Source organism: Corvus hawaiiensis, chromosome 23, assembly GCF_020740725.1.
Source record: "Corvus hawaiiensis isolate bCorHaw1 chromosome 23, bCorHaw1.pri.cur, whole genome shotgun sequence".
In the NCBI taxonomy this organism is placed as follows: Eukaryota; Metazoa; Chordata; class Aves; order Passeriformes; family Corvidae; genus Corvus; species Corvus hawaiiensis.
In genome coordinates this window covers 2094673-2112925 of record NC_063235.1, presented here as the reverse complement: position 1 = coordinate 2112925, position 18253 = coordinate 2094673, and the positions used below count along the sequence as shown (strand labels likewise).

At 50.7% G+C, this 18253-nt stretch overlaps 1 protein-coding gene across 7 annotated transcripts in view; it reads right to left on the bottom strand.

Annotated features, from left to right (window-relative positions):
* SCMH1 (Scm polycomb group protein homolog 1) overlaps positions 1-18253 on the bottom strand; it is a 73307-nt gene that overhangs the window by 12819 nt on the left and 42235 nt on the right. For 6 of the 7 annotated variants that reach the window (XM_048326756.1, XM_048326759.1, XM_048326758.1 and 3 more), the window contains 4 exons: positions 5334-5566; positions 4652-4778; positions 3429-3629; positions 2598-2783 (listed from right to left, as the gene is read on the bottom strand). In XM_048326756.1, coding sequence (XP_048182713.1) covers positions 2598-2783; positions 3429-3629; positions 4652-4778; positions 5334-5566 — 747 coding nt within the window. The remainder of the gene's footprint in view (positions 1-2597; positions 2784-3428; positions 3630-4651; positions 4779-5333; positions 5567-18253) is intronic. The other variant, XM_048326761.1, reaches the window with a different exon arrangement.

Below are 18253 nucleotides of genomic sequence, written 5' to 3'. Positions count from 1 at the left end.
AGGACAGGCTGATCATCACCTGTTACAAGGACACAGTGACTAAAAGTGACTGCAGAGACATTTCCTGTGACCACGGTGGTGCCAGTGCTGTGGCACCAGGTCTCCGTGAGCTCCTCCCCAGAGTGCTGGGTGGCACTCTGGCCACCCCATAAAGTTTAAGTCAAACCAACATTGGCTGAGGAGAGCGAAGTGCAGCCAAAAGATGAACTCCTCTGAGGGCTACAACAGCTCTGCAACTACTTCCAGAAGAAAGAGAACCAAGTTAAGCTTAAAGACAATATTAAGACCAGGAGACATAGATACCAAGTTGCCCAAGAATAAATTACAACTGGAAATTACAACATAGTTTCTAAAATCTCAGCAAAAAACCTTGGGGCAGTCTCCAGTGGAAAAGCAAAACTGGCAACTCCAGATTTAATCCAAGAAACACCGTGTACTGTGGTGCTGTAACAGCAGGAGCCAGGGCTCAGTGGTCCAGAAGGTCTCTCCAGTCCTGTGTTTTCAGATGGCTCCAGGTTACATCCTGTTCATGTTGCTGTGAACAGCAATCAGCTGCCCAGTTCCCTGCTGTTCCTGATGTACAACTTGGTCTGTTTCCCCTTATTTCCATCTACTCAGTAAGGCAGAATGGCAGGACACTGCTGACCTAAGGGCTGCTGCAGACCTTCCCTCTGCCCCAAGCACACACACCAGTTCTCCATGGCACCCACAGGGGTGCTCCTGCAAAGCCAGTTTGCTCTGGGAACTCAGACCAGCTCCCAGTCCTAACCAGTGGCCATTTACAGGAAGAACCAGCCCCATACAGTACATTCCTGTACTGGAAAGGAAACAAGGCAGGACATGTAGAGCTGAAGGTGAGACCACAGCAGCCTTGACATCTGTTGTGATTTAAGGATGTACAACTGCACCCTCATTCCTCCATGACCAGCCCATACCACCCAGAATCACTGGCATTCTTTCCCTGCCCTCACCAGAAGCCACTGTAATGTGTAGATAACAATGTTCACCACCTTCTTTCAGGTGCCTGAGAAAGGTGTTGCCCAACAAGCTCTGAGACATCAGGATGAAGTGCAGGACTAGGTGCTGTCACTTCTTTGGACTGTGGTCAGTTTTTCTTTAAGTGCTGCAAACACTCTGAATCAGAGTTCAGGACGGGCAGGTCTCAGCATCGTGTCAGATCCAGTGCTCTGCCTGAGTTTCCCTGAATTCTGATTTATACTTTTCCATCTTGCCCAGCAGCCCAACTCTTGGCACAGCCACCACTGACCTCTCATGGAGGCTGGAAACCCCGTGTGTGAGCTACAGGGTCCTCTCATCCATGCCCAGACCTGGGTGCTTTCCCTCCCACTCTGTATTTGCTCCGTCTCATGATGACAGGGTACCCCCACACTGAAACATGGGGATTTCTTCTGTTTGAGGGTTCCTCAGGGGACAGCCTCCAGTCCCAGTAACTAGTCATGCTGCTCCTGTCCTTGCATTTCCTACAGCTCCTCTTCTCACAGCACAGCTTTTGCTCCTGGCCCTGCTGGCTCCAGCAAGGCTCTGCTCAGCCTTGGAGGAAGCAAAGGATGGGAAGATCCTCTCGCTCTCTAGACTCTGCCTAAGGTGCTTTGTGAGGTGCAATGAATGGAAGCACTGTGGCATTTGGTTGTTGTCCCCACACCTCATGCTTAACAACTTCTCCTTATACAGTTCTTCCTAAGTTCCCATCCTTTTACATTCATACAACTTTCGCTTTTCTTGCCAGAGCCATAATTATGGAAAGGATTAACTTTGGAAAGACCTCAAACAACACCACAGCTATTTGCTGACTAGAGGGAGAAGAAAGCAAGACAGGAAAGGAGATCAGCACTTGTCAACCACCTAAGAGGGTGCAGACAGCTTTGATCCTCTCCACAATTGACATTCCTGGAGCAGGAGCTCCCCCAGAGCCCCCAGACAGCCTGTGGGGCAGCCATCACCCCAGGCTTGCTGCCACTGCTTCTCCTTCAGAGCAGTTCTGCAGCCTGACAATCCGCACTGTGGCATGAACTGTCTTGCTGGGGTGAGCTGCTTCAATGCCACGCCAAGGGAAACAAAACCACCTCTGCCTCGGATTGCTGCATGAGCATCACCCCTGAACAGGCCATGTTGTCACCGAGGGCTGAATGCACTGGCTGCTGGCAGCAGATCCACGGCCAGCATGGAAACCACTCTGCTTTAATTAATTTCTAATTCCAGTTTACCTGCTGCACGTTATCACTCTCCCTTCTCATGCAGCCTTTCACCTGAATTCCTAGCTCTGTGAAGTCACCATAATCAGATTACAGGAAGCCGGACGGACTGCAGGATGAGGAGAGGAGGGAAGACAAGGAGACAGCACGGATGAGCGGAAACCTACAGCCGAGATGGAAACCAAACCAACAGGCAGGAAATGCAACTGGAATCCTGCACAACAAGAGCCCTGTGGGCATGTGCACAACACTGGGTGTGATGTAATGAACCCTGTGAGAGGGCTCTGGAACACAGGCCTGCCTCCTCCGGAGATAGAGATAAAATCTGGGTTAAGACACGGAGCACCTGGGTCCCTACAGTGCCGCCCCCGCCCCAGCTCCTACCTGGTAGATACCTGTCGTGGTCGTACTCGTGTGAGCGCTGCATGTGGCTGTTCTGAGTGAAAGGCTGGTTCCCAAAGAGGTTGTCACTGCGCAGATTGTGGCAGAGCTTCTCCAGGAAGCGGAGGACGTAGGTGATACTGTTTACTGCTGGCAGGTTCAGAGTGTGCTGTTCCCGATCAAACACAGCTGGAGACAGAAACAAACAGAGCCCAACACGTGAACCCCCCGCGAAGGCGGGAGGCTACGCCCAGGGCCGCACAGCCAGCTCCTGGATCTCGGCATCGCTGGGCTGTCTAGAGCCAACAAAGCCACTGCCTTCCGCTGCCGGGGCAGGCCAGGACCGGCCTGCTGCACCCAGCACGGGGCCGGGGCAGCAGCGCCAGGGGAGCCACGTCCGAGGGAACGGAACGGATTCGAGGAGGGGCCTGCGCTCGCAGATCCGGCTACGCACGGGCTTAAAGGAAAATTAAAACCCGGGGTATTTCTTGTCTTTCCGTGAGGAGGTGAGGAATCCCCCCTGTTGTGGCTCCTCCCAGGGCTGGGGCAGCGCGGGGGGCCGGGCAGTGCAGCAGGATTGCTGCCCAGGCTGATGCCAGGACTGAGCACTGCCTGCTCCAGCAGCTGTGCCCGCAGGCCATGGGAACTGCTCCGCTCTGAGTCAGCCGCCAGCTGTTGCTTCACTGACACAGATGTGTGGCAAGAAAGAGAAGACAGAACTCTTCTGTCTGCCCCTGGCCTGTGGCTGCAGCGAGCTTCAGGACAGACATCTTCCAAAGAGAGAATTCTTGCAACAACCTCTCTGGAGGCAAAGTGCTGCGGGCCCGTTCTCACCTGAGATGACCTCTCCCCCGTGGCCTTGTTTTAAGAAGGAGAAGACTGTTTTCTGATGATAAGCGCAATCAATGCAGGCCTGTACTGCTTGCTGCAGGACAACAGAAGCTCGAGCTGGTCCAAAATGGTCTGGCAGCTGCTGAACTTTCTTCTTGTCTAGGTGGGGCCCAGTGCTGCCGTTCTTGTTCAAGTAAATGCAAACTGCCAAGATGAGAAATGTGTTTGCCATTAACCCACTCAAGAAAGCGAGAAACAGATGCCTAAAATCCAACCTGAGAGATGCTGAGATTTTAAGACTGTCCAACCGCTCACAAAGTGAATCCACCACGACTGCCTAACTTGCATCCTCACAGTGGAGCCGCTTCTAGAGGGGAATCACCTCCAAAATCTTCCTGCCTCATGCTCACCTTCCAAACTGCTGCTGTTTCTCCCATGCTCTCCCCTGCAGTCAGACCATAAAGTGGTTTCCATGCCAGCCAGGTAAGGTGGCTGTGATGTTCAGAGGGGAAGAAGGAATGCAGCCCCCACTTTCGAGGGGTTCCCACAGCCTTTCCTTTTTAGGGAAACTGGCTTCTTTAGGTTCCTCTGAAAACCAGCAAATTACATTCTGGGGAAACAGAGGGTTCAGCCCATGTCCAGTGCTTGACTCAACATGTCAAAAGTAGCTTTGCATTCGACTTTCCTGGCCAGATTCATCCTCAGCTGTAGCAGTGCATACACTCTTCACTGCTGCTCCTCCTCCTCCCCAGTTCCCTCCTGTATCTCTGTGCCTTGATATCCTGGCTGGAGCTGGGCAGATCACAGTCCTTCAGCACCTCATCTGCCCCCTGCACAGCTCCAGCAGCTGTGCCTGGCAGTGTGTGGGAGAGCTCACGCTCGGGGCTCACAAGGGGTGCTGTACACCCGACTGCCCCTGGGCACAAAGGGCCACAAGTGTCCCTGGAGAGCTGTGGAGTCACCAGCATGCAGGGGAAAGGGGTCCTTGCACTCAACAGGTGGGCCTGCAATCTTCCTACTTCATTATTTCCACATAGACAGAGAGAGATAAATGAGCAGCTGATCTGGACTCATGTGCCTGTCTCAGGCCAGCCTTTCTCGAGTGGTAAGGATTGCTGGTTTACCAGCTTAGGAAGAAATGGGATTCTCTTGGGGTGTTGCTGTCTGCCTGCTGCAGTTCCTAACTGTGCAATCCTGTCAAGATTGTGGTCCAAGACCCTCCTTACCTGTGGGAGCCTGCATGGCAGAGCTGGGGATTGTAGCAGCGTCCTGGGGCACAGTGCTTGTGTCTGGCTCTGGGGTACTGGTTGTTGGAGAGGTGGGTGCTGGGTTCAGCAATGTCCTAGGTTTCCTCTGCAGAAAAAGAGGAGATATTTCTCCTTTTACCCCTGCTCTCCTTTACCACCCATGATCACTACACTCTCCTCTGCATCCAACAGACAAGGCACTGTGGAACATGACACATTTCTGATGGTGATGATGGGGTGTCTCAAGAACCTAGTAAGCAATAAGTGTGTATTTTACAAACCACAATCCTGAAAAATAACAAGCCTGGGATCTGCCACCTCTGTTAGACTCAGACTAGCCACACACAATGGACGGGAGAGCTTATTCTAGCCTTTGGCCATCCTGTTGTGCTCCCAGCATCTGCCATGCTACTCCACAGCCAATGTGCTTCCAAAGACATGGGTTCTTGATGGAAATGATTTTTAGGACACAGACATTCTCTACAGCTCTGGGGCTGGACTCTGAGGATACTCCCAGCCCACGTACCCCTCCGGTCTCCTACTTGCTGCAGTCACACAGCCAGAGGCTGAGACAAACGTGCACAAACACACGCATGCACCATCCCATGGCAGGACCTGCAGCACCTGCTGTTCACCCGCCTGCATCAGCATCAGCTTTTACCTTACTGCCAGGCTTGGGGCCTCTCTTTCTGGGGAATTTCAAAGGCTCCACTGACTTGGAGGGTGTAGGCATGGGGTGGTGGATTAGCGCTTTGGTCGTTCGACCACGCTTCTTCCCTGTTTTGCGACGCCTTTGCCCTTGTTGATGCCCCAAAACAGTCTTTGTGCTACTGTGCATGCTAGGTTTCTCCGAGTTTACTTCGGAGGCAGGTAAAGGGCTCTTTGGAATCACAACTGAAATAAAAAGAGAAAAAGCAAATGTAATTAAATCAGGCGAGAATCAAAACAAGAGCAGCCTCCATCTTTATACAGTGTCACATGGAAAAACCTGGAGTACTCCCAGCCCCCTGGGCAGGGGGACTGCTCTCCATGCCAGAGTAAAAACCCAACACATGGACCCCGGGTCAGCACTCGAGCTGGGGGACAGTGGGGCTTAACCTGGATGGGCTGAGCTCCAGAAGGATCATGCTTGCAGCCATACCTTCCTTCCTGAAAATAACTGGCACCTACAGATCTTCCTTCTGCGAGTGGTGACCTGCCAACAACCACGGAAAAGGCTCCGAGAGCATTCCTAGGGAGCGATCAGTCAAGACCTGTCTGACAGTCACAGAGCAGCGCTGCAAACACTGGAAATCCCCTCTCTCAAGGCTGACGTCAAATTTGTTCCATCCCTAAATTTCCAGCAAACTGCAGTGGAAGGGACCAGCTCAAGCCTCGCTGCCTGCAAGGATTACTGCTCCTGGCCCTGAGCAACAGCTCATCTCAGCTGGACCAGCTGCCCTGCTCCTCCCTCATACTGCCAGAGGCAAGTCTGCTCCTTCTTATCTTCTCACTCTTTCCATGACAAAACCAGGTTTCTGGTATACTTGCCCACAAATCCCCTGAATTTGGTCAATCATCTTTCCCAAGCCTGCTAAAGGCTAGAGATGTGCTGGCTTCAGTTTTAAATTTCTGCTAAAAAGAAACAAAATCCTGCTGCATTTTGAAAACTGCAGAGTGATCTTTAGGATGTCTTGTTTCTCATATCTGGAAACCTCAATGTGTATTCAATATAGGGGCAAGGAATTAGGAAAAAACCCAAGCAAACAGTTTTGAAGTCAGGGGCTTTGTAGTTAAGGAAAAAAAGTCTTAGCCAGGGAAAGAGAGTGCAATAAAAGATTGATACCAGGATGGCACAACTGTGGGTATATACAGAGATTATTAAGATTTCTTTAATGAGGATTTTATGAGCAGTTACTGTGAGCAAGGACTCATTCCCCTGGCACAAGGAAGCTGTGGCTGCCCCATCCCTGGAAGTGTCCAAGGCCAAACCGGACGAGGCTTGGAGCAACCTGGTCTAGTGGAAGATGTCCCTGCCCATGGCAGAGGGTTGGAATGAGATGACTTTTAAGGTCCCTTCCAACCCAAATAACATGGTGCATCCAGGATCCAGCCCCATTCTGCTTGTCACATGGGCAGGGAAAGGTTTAGTTTTAATTTTATTTCCTTGTTTTTTTGCATTAGCATTCTGTATCAGAAGCTGGGAAGAAGCACATAGCCATCAGGATCTACCTGACTTCCCAAATAAAGACTTTTTTTGTGTCAGGCAGACACAGGAAATGTGGGAGAAATAGGGTTTTACTACTCCTTGTCTGAGCTGTTAATATTAACAGCAAGATTATTTTGCTGGTAAGAAAATGAATATGATAGCTCAGGCACTTCTTACAACTGATGGTACTTCAGGAGTGTCACCTGCTCCAGGTGACATCTGACACTGAGCTGCAGGGAAGCATGGCTCATGTAAGGCCGGTGCTGATCATGGAATCGTGGGGCCTCTGGCCTCAGGTGTGCAATGACTGATCTCAGCAGAGAAATGTTTGTAAACCCGTTATTAGAATCCCATGAGTTGAGAGAACAACAATAAACACAGATAAAATGAACAGGTTGCCCAGAGAAGCTGTGGCTGCCCCTGGATCCCTGGAAGTGCCCAAGGCCAGGCTGGACAGGGCTTAGAGCAGCCTGGGACAGTGGAAGGTGTCCCTGCTCATGGCAGGGGGTGGAATGGGATGGGCTTTATGGCCCCTTCCAACCCAAACCATTCCATGATTCCATGATTCTAAAACTCTCCATACTTCAAAGAAACTGTTAAACATCCAAGGGATGTGGAAGCCAGGGCAGGGAAGCATTTCATCTGAGATCTGCTCAACGCTCAGTGTCTAAACCAAGCTGAGGTTTCTCCAACCTGGAGGAGAAATTGAGAATTCTACAGACAAGCTGTGAAGCAAACCCATGCTGTCAGTTTTACTAGTAACAAACCCACAGAATGGTGCATTTGGGAAGTTGGCATGCAGTAGGCAGAGCAGCTGGACTGCACCCTTTGCTCCCAGGCTGGGACCACATCACTGGGAACCCAGTGCCAGGAAAAAGGAGACTGCTCTCAGATGAAGTCCTGGGGTGCAAGCTTTCACTGTATAATTTTATGTTAAAAAATTATTTCATCTTTTGGTGAAATAAATGCAAGAAAATCTGTTGCCCACTTCAGCTGTAAAGACAGTACAGGTAATAGTAATTTGACAGGCTTGAAGAATTGGTTTTGGGATTTGAGGAATAAAAGCCCATAACTGGGTGCATGCAGATCCCTTGATGGGACTTCTCGTGTCATTCAGCCACCCCGAGGAATTCCCACCCTGTGCCCCTGGCAGCACAGCTCCAGCTCTGCTGCAGCTTCTGCAGGGGTGGAGGAGCTGCCACAGCAAGGGACGCTGTTCACCAAACAGGCTAAATTACATCTAAATGTGCAGCCAGCTCAGGACAGAGAGACACAGACTGTGACCTGGATTGGTGCTGTGTGCCCAGCAGTACTGCTGAGCACAGCCCTGAGCACAGCCCTGAGCACAGCCCTGGACAGGCACTGATGTTTTCCCTGGGGCTGATTCCATCAGACTGATGCAATGCAATTTTTCTGACCCGGAGTGATTTAATGAAATGAGGTCTTATCCTCCCATGATCCAGCAGACTTGCCTGGCTTTTTGTTGGATTTGAACCAGAATCTGACCAAACACCAGCCTGTGTTAATACATTTCTCTTGCCCTGCCAGATGCACTGAGCTGTGTGAGAAGGAGACACCAAGAGCTCCAGAGCAGAGTCCTCCCACCAGCTGCACCCACACATCAATGGTGCAGCCCCCAAAACACAGCTGGCCACACTCTGCCTCAGCCCCCCAGCACCACTCCAGTGACTGGATGCTTCCTAAAGGAGCCTGAAGTTTCTTTTCAGGTGCCTGTTATTTTTCTATAGCATTTCAGCCCCTGCTGTCATGCAGATGTGGTCCAGAAACATGGGACTGCTGTGGAGGGATCAGTGCCCAGCACTCAACCCTGCCTGCATTCACCCCAGCACCCACAGAGCTCCAGAGGTGAAAATAGCTGTGCCCAGCAAGCAGTATTATCTCACAGCTCCAACCACTGTCTGCACCCAAGTCTCCTTTACCTGCCAAAAGCTTCCATTTATTGCATCTTATTATTGTTATTATTACATCTTAATTATTAAGGATCTAAAGCTATCAAAGAGTGTCCAAAGAAGGACCAAAAAGATGTTGGAAGGTCAGGAGGGGCCACAGGAGGAGCAGCTGAGGGCTCTTGGTGTGTCCAGCTGGAGCAGAGGACACCGAGGGCAGAGCTCAGCGGGGCTGCGGCTCCTCCCGAGGGGCAGCTCCGATCTCTGCTCCTGGGACAGGGACAGCACCCGGGAGCGGCTGGAGCTGGGCCAGGGCAGGCTCAGGCTGGAGAGCAGGGAAAGGTTCTTCCCCCAGAGGCTGCTGGGCACTGCCCAGGCTCCCCAGGGAATGGGCACGGCCCCGAGGCTGCCAGAGCTCCAGGAGCGTTTGGGCAGCGCTGCCAGGGATGCCCAGGGTGGGATTTGGGGTGTCTGTGCAGGGCCTGGGGCTGGGCTGGATGATCCCTGTGGGTCCCTTCAGCTCACGATGTTCTGTGATTCAGCTGGTGACAGTGCCAGCTCAACAGTGAGCAGCTGCCAGAGACATTCTCACTTTCTTCTTCCTTGTACAAGCTACTGAGAGGAACCACATTTTCAGAAAATCAAGTGGGGCCTCTCTTACTTAAAAAATCAACAATTTGCTGTTGTTGAGTAAAGCAGCATCTCTCTGTGCCACAGCTTTGGTGCTCACCTGAGCTCTGAGCAATCTAACCAACTCCAGAGCTGGCCTTGCTTTGGAGGAGTTGAGCCATGCAACCCTGAGATCCCTTCTGACCTGAATTATTCAGGGATCTGAACTTATGGTTACTTCAGCTCATTAAGGGGACAGAAAACTAATCATTGGAAATTTTCTGCTGGCTGAACTGTCTTGTTTTGGATCACACAGGCATCCAGGACAATGGCAGACACAGAGGGGGAGGCTGGCTCCTTGCTGGGCTGGCTGGCATCGGATCCATTTGCCAAAGTGAGAAACATCACCCTGAAGATGCAGGATCAAACACGGCTGAACTCAGAGCCGAAGAGAAGTTGAGCACCACTGATGATGTCATTCATCCCTGAAGGATTAGTTTAAACAATAGTTCTGAGCTTTCTGCAGAAACAGAGACTTGACAGAGGATTCCTGATTTCAGGCTCTACTTCCTAATGCCAAAATATCCCCTGTCAGCTGATACATGGCACCTGCAGCTGCCCGCCACACTGTGACTGAAACTGTTACTTACAGGACACTCTGCCATCCACACTCTGAGGATTAGTCAATGCTAGGAAGCAGCATTTGTCACCCTTCAGCTTATCTCAGGCTTGTCACAGCTTGAAGAAGACAAAATTATGTCCTTGGGACAAGAATTACAAAGTCAAAACATGTAGAAAAATATGGAACAAAGAAAAGTTGAAGTTGCAGAAGGGTTTCCTGCCTTTCTCTCTTATTTACCAGGGTCATTTACCAAGAGCTGCAGGAGCACAAATCCCAAATCCCCATTTTCCGTGCCAAGGGCTCTGTACTCTCGGATGCAGCCACAGATCATGTTCTTCTCCCTGGAGATCTCCGTAGTGGCCCTGCAGTGTCCTGAAGTGCAGGGGGAGGTTTCTGAGCACACCACTCATGCCCACTCCAAAGCCCCTCTGATGGATGTCCTGCAGGCCACCCCTCCAGTGGTCCTTTGGTGCTCACTGCCCCTTGTCCCATCTTCAGCACTTCATGGGCAGAAGCAGCACTCAGAGGTGGGTTAAAGAGACCCATTTAAGATAAGCAAATTTGTCAGAGACCAGAAATCTTGTTGAGATCTGGCTGAATCCCTCCTTGCATGAGGCATTTCAGTCCTAGACATCCTGAAGGCTGGAGCTGGACAGGAACCAGAGTAAAAGCTGAAAGCTTCAAATCCTTGTGATTCTTCCCAAAGCAGAGACCGTCATCACTGACCACCATGAGCACAACTGGGACAGAAATACAAGCCCTGGGAAGGCTCCAGACATGGACTGTCCTGAGCTCTGAGCAGATGTGGCAGACACAACGCAGGAGAAAGGGTTGGAGCATGGGTGGGAGACATGGGCTCCTTGCAAAGACAGGGATTAAGAACACGACTCCAAATCCTGGAATTTAAAGGTGAGAAGGCAATTATTCTAATAATTCAGTATTTCTTGCAGGGATTCGTGCTCTCCAGTTGGAAATGCCTGCTTGAGCAGAGACTAGAGGAGATATCCCACACAGCGCAGGGATCCAAGTGCTGCAGGATTTGGTGTGTTCTACCTGTTCTCATGATCAGCTCTCTAAGATACACTTTCTTTTTACACAAGGTTTGTCTACTTGCAGGTTTTGACTACTGAAATAAGGTTCTTTTATCCCCTAATCCCCTGGCCAGTGGTGACACAGTAGCACACAAAGAAACCCAAACCCACAGTCCCCAAAACTCTCCATCCTGCTCATCCTGACCACGGGGGTGCATTATGATGTCTTTTTTGGGCAGGACATCCACATGTACATGAAGACCTGTTACTTCAAACTAAAGCAATGCCTTGCACATTTATTGAACCTGAGACAGTCTCTGAACATTCATCATCAGTGTCCCATTTCTAAAAGGCTTAGAAATCTGCATGGTCTGGAGCAGCACTTCTCCTAGTTGTTGGCATGCACTCGGATGAGCTCTGTCACTGCAGATGCCACTGTACATCCCTCAGCACAAGCTGTGCCATTTTTTAGGGTTGTTTTATTTGTTTTTCCAGTTGTTTTATTTATCAAAATAAAACAACTGGGGGAAAAAAGTCTCAAGAGTCACAGTGATACCAGCGACTGCTGTTTGCTATTTGCACAAGTGTCACATTTTCAGTCTCACAGCAGCATTCCCGTGTGCCCTAAACCGTACTGGCAACTACACCCAGTGCTCCCTGAAGCAGCACAGCAGGGATCCTGCAAACCTTGGCAGGTGTTCCCAGCACCTTGCACCACGTCTCAGAGGTGTTGGGCAGCACATGACAACCCGAGCTTCAGTGACTTGCCTCAAGTGCCAGAGCAGTCACCGAACTGCAAAGCAGCCCAAATGTCCCACCTCTGATTGTAACCACACACAGAGACGTGGAAAAGAGCTGGAGACTGCGGTTGGTGCTACTGGAGCTGAAGACAAAAACCCTATTCTGGACCTACAGGGTCTGCTTGCACAACTAAACACCAGAACTTGGGACCCTAGAGACCTCTCCATCTCCAAGGCTGCCCTTGGTGCATCTCCGTCTGCCCCATTCACCCAGACACTTGCTAAACCCAAGCAGATAATTCTACCCAAGCACAAGGTACATCTGCTAAAACATTTTCCAAAACAAAACAGAAGCTTTAACTCAATAACACAGCCCCCAAGAGGAATCTGAGCCACTTAGGCAGCATCAGTCCAGCTACTGCAACAGAAACCTGGAGGGGTCTGGACTGGCCAGAGACCACGTGGAAGGATGTGACACAGCCCATCTACCTCCAAGATCCTCACCAAAGGCTTTGACAACACCTCCAGAGCCACGGAGTAAGAAGAAAGGTTTCTAAAGGCATAAATCAAGGATTACAAGAGGTAGGGGCAAAGACTCATTCTTGAAGAGAAGAGATATCTATGCGGGGAATACAGGGAGGTGCACCGGGATCCACACTGCTCATCCATGAGCGACCTGATCAGGGGATGAGAGCTCAGAAAGTCTAAGGATTCACCCTTCCAGGGCAGGCAGGACTGTGGCAGCCCATGAGCAGAGACTGAGTTTAAGGGAGAGAACACAGCAGGTGATAAACAGAAAGCAGTGAGTGTGGAGAAACCCCCTCCTGCCTTCATCTGCACAACCCTGGGCTCTGAGCTGCCTCGTGCTCCTTCAGGACAGAGAACTTGGGCTGCAATGCTCACTGAACAAGAACAGCAGAGCAGCGGCCGGAAAGAGCCACAGACAAAGCTTCCACTTTGGAAAAATGAGAGACCAGAACCCTGGATGTCACCAACTGAATAGAAATCCTCGTTTTACTGATTCAAATCAAGCAAAAAAGTCCCCAAACATGCAGCTGATGCCTGGATTCTCATTTCCACAGAGTTCCAGACTTTCTGGGGATATTTCATCCAGGGCTCAGCTCTGCCTTGCCTGCTGCACACAAGGACCCCCCAGACTGCCCTTCACTGGTCCTATCAAAACTCATTGGTCACACTGAGCATTTTGAGAGTTCCTTCACACTGCTTTGGCTCTTCTGCACACAACATCCAACAGTTTGTAATGGTTTTAATCAGTTTCCAGCATCCTTTCAGAGGCAGTAACTCTTATTGTTACTTGGCAGTTATTGATGCATTTTAGGGTATAAACATCCATGTGCAGATATTCCTCAGTGAGGGGAAGTGCTCTGAGACACAGCACAGTGTCAGGATGTGCCACACAACAGACGTATCCCCCAAACTGCCCCGGGGTCAGCACCATCCCTGCTCTGCTGAGGGCAAAATAAACATAGAGAAGTGGCTGGCTCGTGATCAGAGACACACAGTGACAGCCTGTGCAGAGCAAGGATACCCAAACTGTTGTCCTCAGCAAAAGTCGTGTTCAGTTTTGTGCTGAGCACACACATTTCCTTAGTCCCAAACCCAAGTCTTCATTGCTCCCTGTGTTGGGTTGACCCTGAGTTGATGGACAGTCTTTAAGACCAATTACGCTTCTCACAATTTACATATTTAAACCGCACGGAAAGGCGGGACTTCCCCTTTTGTCGGAGCTCGCCTGCTGGAAGGTGGGGGGGGCTCCGAGCCTCCAGGCCCCACCGGGCCGGGCCGGGGCCACTGCCCCTTCCCCCCTTTCCCAACACCGCGGCACGGACCCTGGGTCACTGAGGGGGACTGTCCCAGAGCCGCAGGCAGCTAAAACCAGCCATGGACTGCTCACAGCTAAACCCATCCAGCGCGGCTTCTGGGGACAGGCGGGTCCCTCTCCTCTCCATGCGGAGCCGGCGGAGCCAGCGGGAGCCGGCAGAGCCTCCTGTCTGCAGCCAGCACACTCCGTGCTGAACTGAAGAGGACACCACGCAGCCAGCAGCACAGAGGGAGCGAGGCTTTCCCCACGGTAAAGCCTGAACAAGAACACTCTTCAACATGGCGGCTTCAGAGTCAGAGAGAAAGAGAAGTGAGTCCCGTGGGACGGAGCTGAGCATGGCGACAGGAGAAAAGAGGGCGGTGCCGCGATTCTGGCGCGCAGCTTAAAAGAAACCTTCTTGCATGCCGTGGTAAGAAACTGTAATACCACAAACTGTTTGTCTCTTTAATCCATTTGAAGAACATGGGGGGGGGGGGGGGTGGAGAATCAACGTGTGCCTATGAAGTTTGTGAAGAGTGCCTATGCCAGGCTATATAGAAGTAGTAAGAGGCTGTTAGAGACTTGTGGCGAAGAAAAGCCTCTGTGTGCAGGCCAAAATAACTTATCCTTAAAAAGATGAATAACCCCATGTGATGGCCCATGTTCTGTAGTGTGAAAGAACTGTGAAATTCTTCATGGGAGAGATGTTCTACACACAGCAGACTGTTTGTTTCCGGGCGGGTCTGCTATTGGTGGCAGTTTGGGAACCACGTGCAACTGAAGGAAAACCCTTTTTTCCTTAAGCATAAGAGAGAGACTTTTCAAGAACTGGAACACTGACTAACATCCCATGTTCTGTTATCCCTTGTGTGAGCTGGATAAAAGGAGAGAAGTGCTGGAAAGAGGGGGGGGGGGGGGCGGAATTTACTTTAATTTTGTTGTTTTCTCTTTACTTTTAATTCTGTTAGTAATAAAGCTCTTTCATTGTACTGCAACTGTTTAAGGTTTGTGCCTGCTTTGCTTTTCTCCTAATTCTTATCTCACAGAAGGAAAATAAGTAATTAATGAATATTTTGAATCAAAACCACTACATTTAATTGGTGTTTCCGCCCGGTTTCAAACTCAACCCGCTACACTCCCCCACACAGGAAAGAAATTAAGTGCACTGTACCCACTGAGTAGCATTAGGAAATGAATGGGGAAACCGAGTCACACATCTTTCCTATAAAACCCTGCAAAGTCTGGCACTTGGACAGGGAAAATGGCCTCCTGTCCCACCACTGGAGCTGCCAAGCAAGTTCTCCCTCAACAGCAGCTCAAAGCACCTCATGCCTCAGCACATTTACTGTGGAACATCTGCACAACCAGCCACAAACCTCTCAGGCTGCCAATTACACATCTGAGGCCTGGAGGAGCAGTAACACATTCCTGCTTCTTCAGCCCTTCTTTTCCCTGCCATCCTCCATTCCAGCTCCCCGAAGGCAAAGCAAAGGAGAAGAAGGATCCTGCTGGGAACAGACCTGGCACAGGCATTTACACCCTGGAGAAGAATGGCAGTTCTGGACGGCAGGGCTGGCTCGAGGGACTCAGTGTGCACATGTGGATTGCACAGGCAGCCCTCAGCAGAATTACAGCCCAGACTGCAGCACGGCTGCCATTTATTCTCTGCACAGTGTCCTCATCACCCTCAGAGAAAACACTCACTTGTAGGAGCCAGTGTGCAGCAACCACTGCAGCCCAGTTATACAAAGCTGGTGGCCTTAGCTCCCACACTTTTGTGCACTGGTTTTTACCTCTCCAGTGCTCAGATACTTATCTCTGGGTCCAGTTCTCAAGGCCAGCCAGATGTTCCTTGACACAGGGGCCGCCAGTTCCCCCAGCCTGTCTGGAGCACGGCTCCTCCTCCCACACAGCTCCCAGGTGGGACAACAAGGAGCTGCAGTGAGCCTCCTGCAGCTTATGGTTCAAATGCAGAGGGCAAGGAAATGCCAGATTTGTCTACAGTCACCCTCTTCTCATCCCAAATCAGCAGTTTTTCTCCTGTCCCATCCCACCATTTCTTATTCCAAATAAATTGGCTGCAACACAACCTGGGTTCTTGCTTGCTGTGATCCCCCTATCACAGCCTCATCTTCTGCTCTTCAGTGAAAAAACAAAGCTGTTGAAGCAGTGTGTTGTTTTAATCACCTGTGAAGCAGCTTTGGAATTAAAACAGAGATTCTGAACTACAGAAAGGACATGAGAACTGAGCTGGGCAGCTCCAGCCTGAGAAACACATCAGCAGATTTGAAACTCAAGCTCCTGACCAAGGGGATGCACCAGTGGGTGAAAGGAGAGATTGAGGGGCAACCAGGAAGCTCCAAGAGAAACAGCATTGCCCAAGCGAGAAGAGAATCAAGTAGAAATCTGAACTTCAAACTTGATTTGATTACCCCAAAGCCAGGCTTTGTCTCCTGCATGGCAGTGCCCATGGGCACATAGTGGGTACCCAGCAGCAACAGAAGAGCCCACCTGTGACCCCTGGAGCTGTTTGGCAGAGTGAGCATGAGCAGAACTGGCACCTTTGGTCCTGACACAGACAGTGACAACAAAAACCAACTGATTTCCACACCTGAGGAAAGCCATCACTGCAGCTCCTCCAGACTCAGTGCTTCAAGAGAGGCCACAGCAGAGCCTGTCCCTGCAGGGCACTGTCAAAAGCACCAGCGATGGCTGCCATGTCTGGTCCTCGCCAAGACCCCAGAGCCAAATCTTAGTGAGCAACCAGCCCACTGCCTGTCGAGCTCTCAGCTTGGGCACCATGCCCAAGCCCACCTGAGCCACACCTGCAGCAGGACAGAGCTTTGGCTTCTCCAGAGATTTGCAGCCCCTGGGAAGTTTGCATGGCTCTGCTGCTATTTATACACAGCTGTATCAAGGATGCTCATCAGTAAAAGCATGTGCCATGAGAGACCACTACAGCCACACTGGCTGATCACATCTTCTGCCCCTGGGAGGCAACTGCTGGGGGTTTCCAAAACCCCACTGAGAATGGCTCTGTATTCCTGCCCTACTCAGGTTATTCAGGGCAGTTCCTGGGGTTTCTGCTTGTTCTGATCTTCTCTGAAGCTCTTTTTTTAGCTTTGGCTTCTGGGTTAAATATTAGTAGAACACCTTCAACTTATCAGTGCTCAAAGAATGAGGAGAGTGCTCAGTGGGTGTGGTTTGTTCCAACTTCTGTTCTTTTTTAAAGTTCAGAAGTTATAAAAATACCAAAGATCAAGAGAAGAACAATGACAAGCTGCAAAAGATCTGTTCTCTGTAACAAGTGGGGCTTTGTGTTCAGGATGAAGCTCCTGGATTCCATAAAAATGCACACTGGCAACTTAGGCCTGTTCCCCAAAGCCAGGGTTTGGAGCCAGCTGGGCTCAAAAGCATTTACTTCCCCTCTCCAAAAAATGAGGAGGAAACAAAAAAATGAAGAAACTCCCCAGCAGGTCATGAAAAGATGATGTAATGTTCTTGCTTCCATAGAATCACTGTCAAAAATCCCACCAAAATGGGGCTGTTTCTCCCATTTACACCCACCTTGCTCCAATCACACCCAGCCCATTAACCACCACAACCATGTGGCTGCCCCATCCCTGGAAGTGCCCAAGGCCAGTCTGGATGGGGCCTGGAGCAGCCTGGGCTAGTGGAAGGCGTCACTGCCCATGGCAGGGGGTGGGGCTGGATGGGCTTTAAGGTTCCTTCCAACTTGAAGGGATTAAGGACTCACTGTGTGCAGCCTTTACAGACCTGTGTGAGAGGAGACTGATCGATCGTTCTGGCTTCTCCAGCACGTGCCCACATGAGAAGCAGGACCCTTACAAGGGACCAAGATCCTGTCATCAAGGCTGGAATATGGTGACAGGCAGAAACAAGGTGTGGAGCCCGAAATCCTTGAAGTGAAGCTTCGTAGTACTGAGCGTTTAAACCCTTTCATCCTGATGGGAAATTCTGCTCTTCCTGTGGTTGTCCTACACAAACTGTCACCCTGGCCATACTTTAAGCTCACTTCACTCTGCTTCTGAACCTCACAGCAGAGGATGGTTGGGCAGAGCCACCAGCCCTGCCTGCAACCAGCAGCTCAGGACCTCCTGAGTCAGGCACTTTTAGACCCCCATAAATAACAGCCCTGGAATACTCTTCTTCCTTGTGGCTGTCCAACTCCATCCTGAAAGCACTCAGACTTCCAGCCTGCACAGGCACAGCCCTGCACCATGTCCCAGTTAACAGGAGTGTTGTTACTGGTCAGAGACCCTGCAGAAATAAAGTGATGACCAGTGCTGTTAAACCAAAGAGAGGGAGCTTCCAACAGCAGGGTCCTGCTGAAACCTCCTGCCAAGACTCAGTAACACCCTGAGATATTGAAACCCCATTTTGGGCCAGGAAGCATGGTGGAAAAGGGAAGGCAACATCCTGAACAAAACCCAGCTTCTCTGGGATATGAAGTATTTCAAAATAAAACAAGGAAAAGTCAAGTTGAGAGGAAAGTCTAGACACTGAGACTAAGGACAGGCAGGGGACCAGAGGAAGCTGCTTTTCCCAGATCAGTTCCTCTTCTCAGAGGCTCCTGCCAGCCCCAAGACATCACACAGCAATCTCAGGTCTCTGACAAGCCATGGTTCCCACTGAGCCACA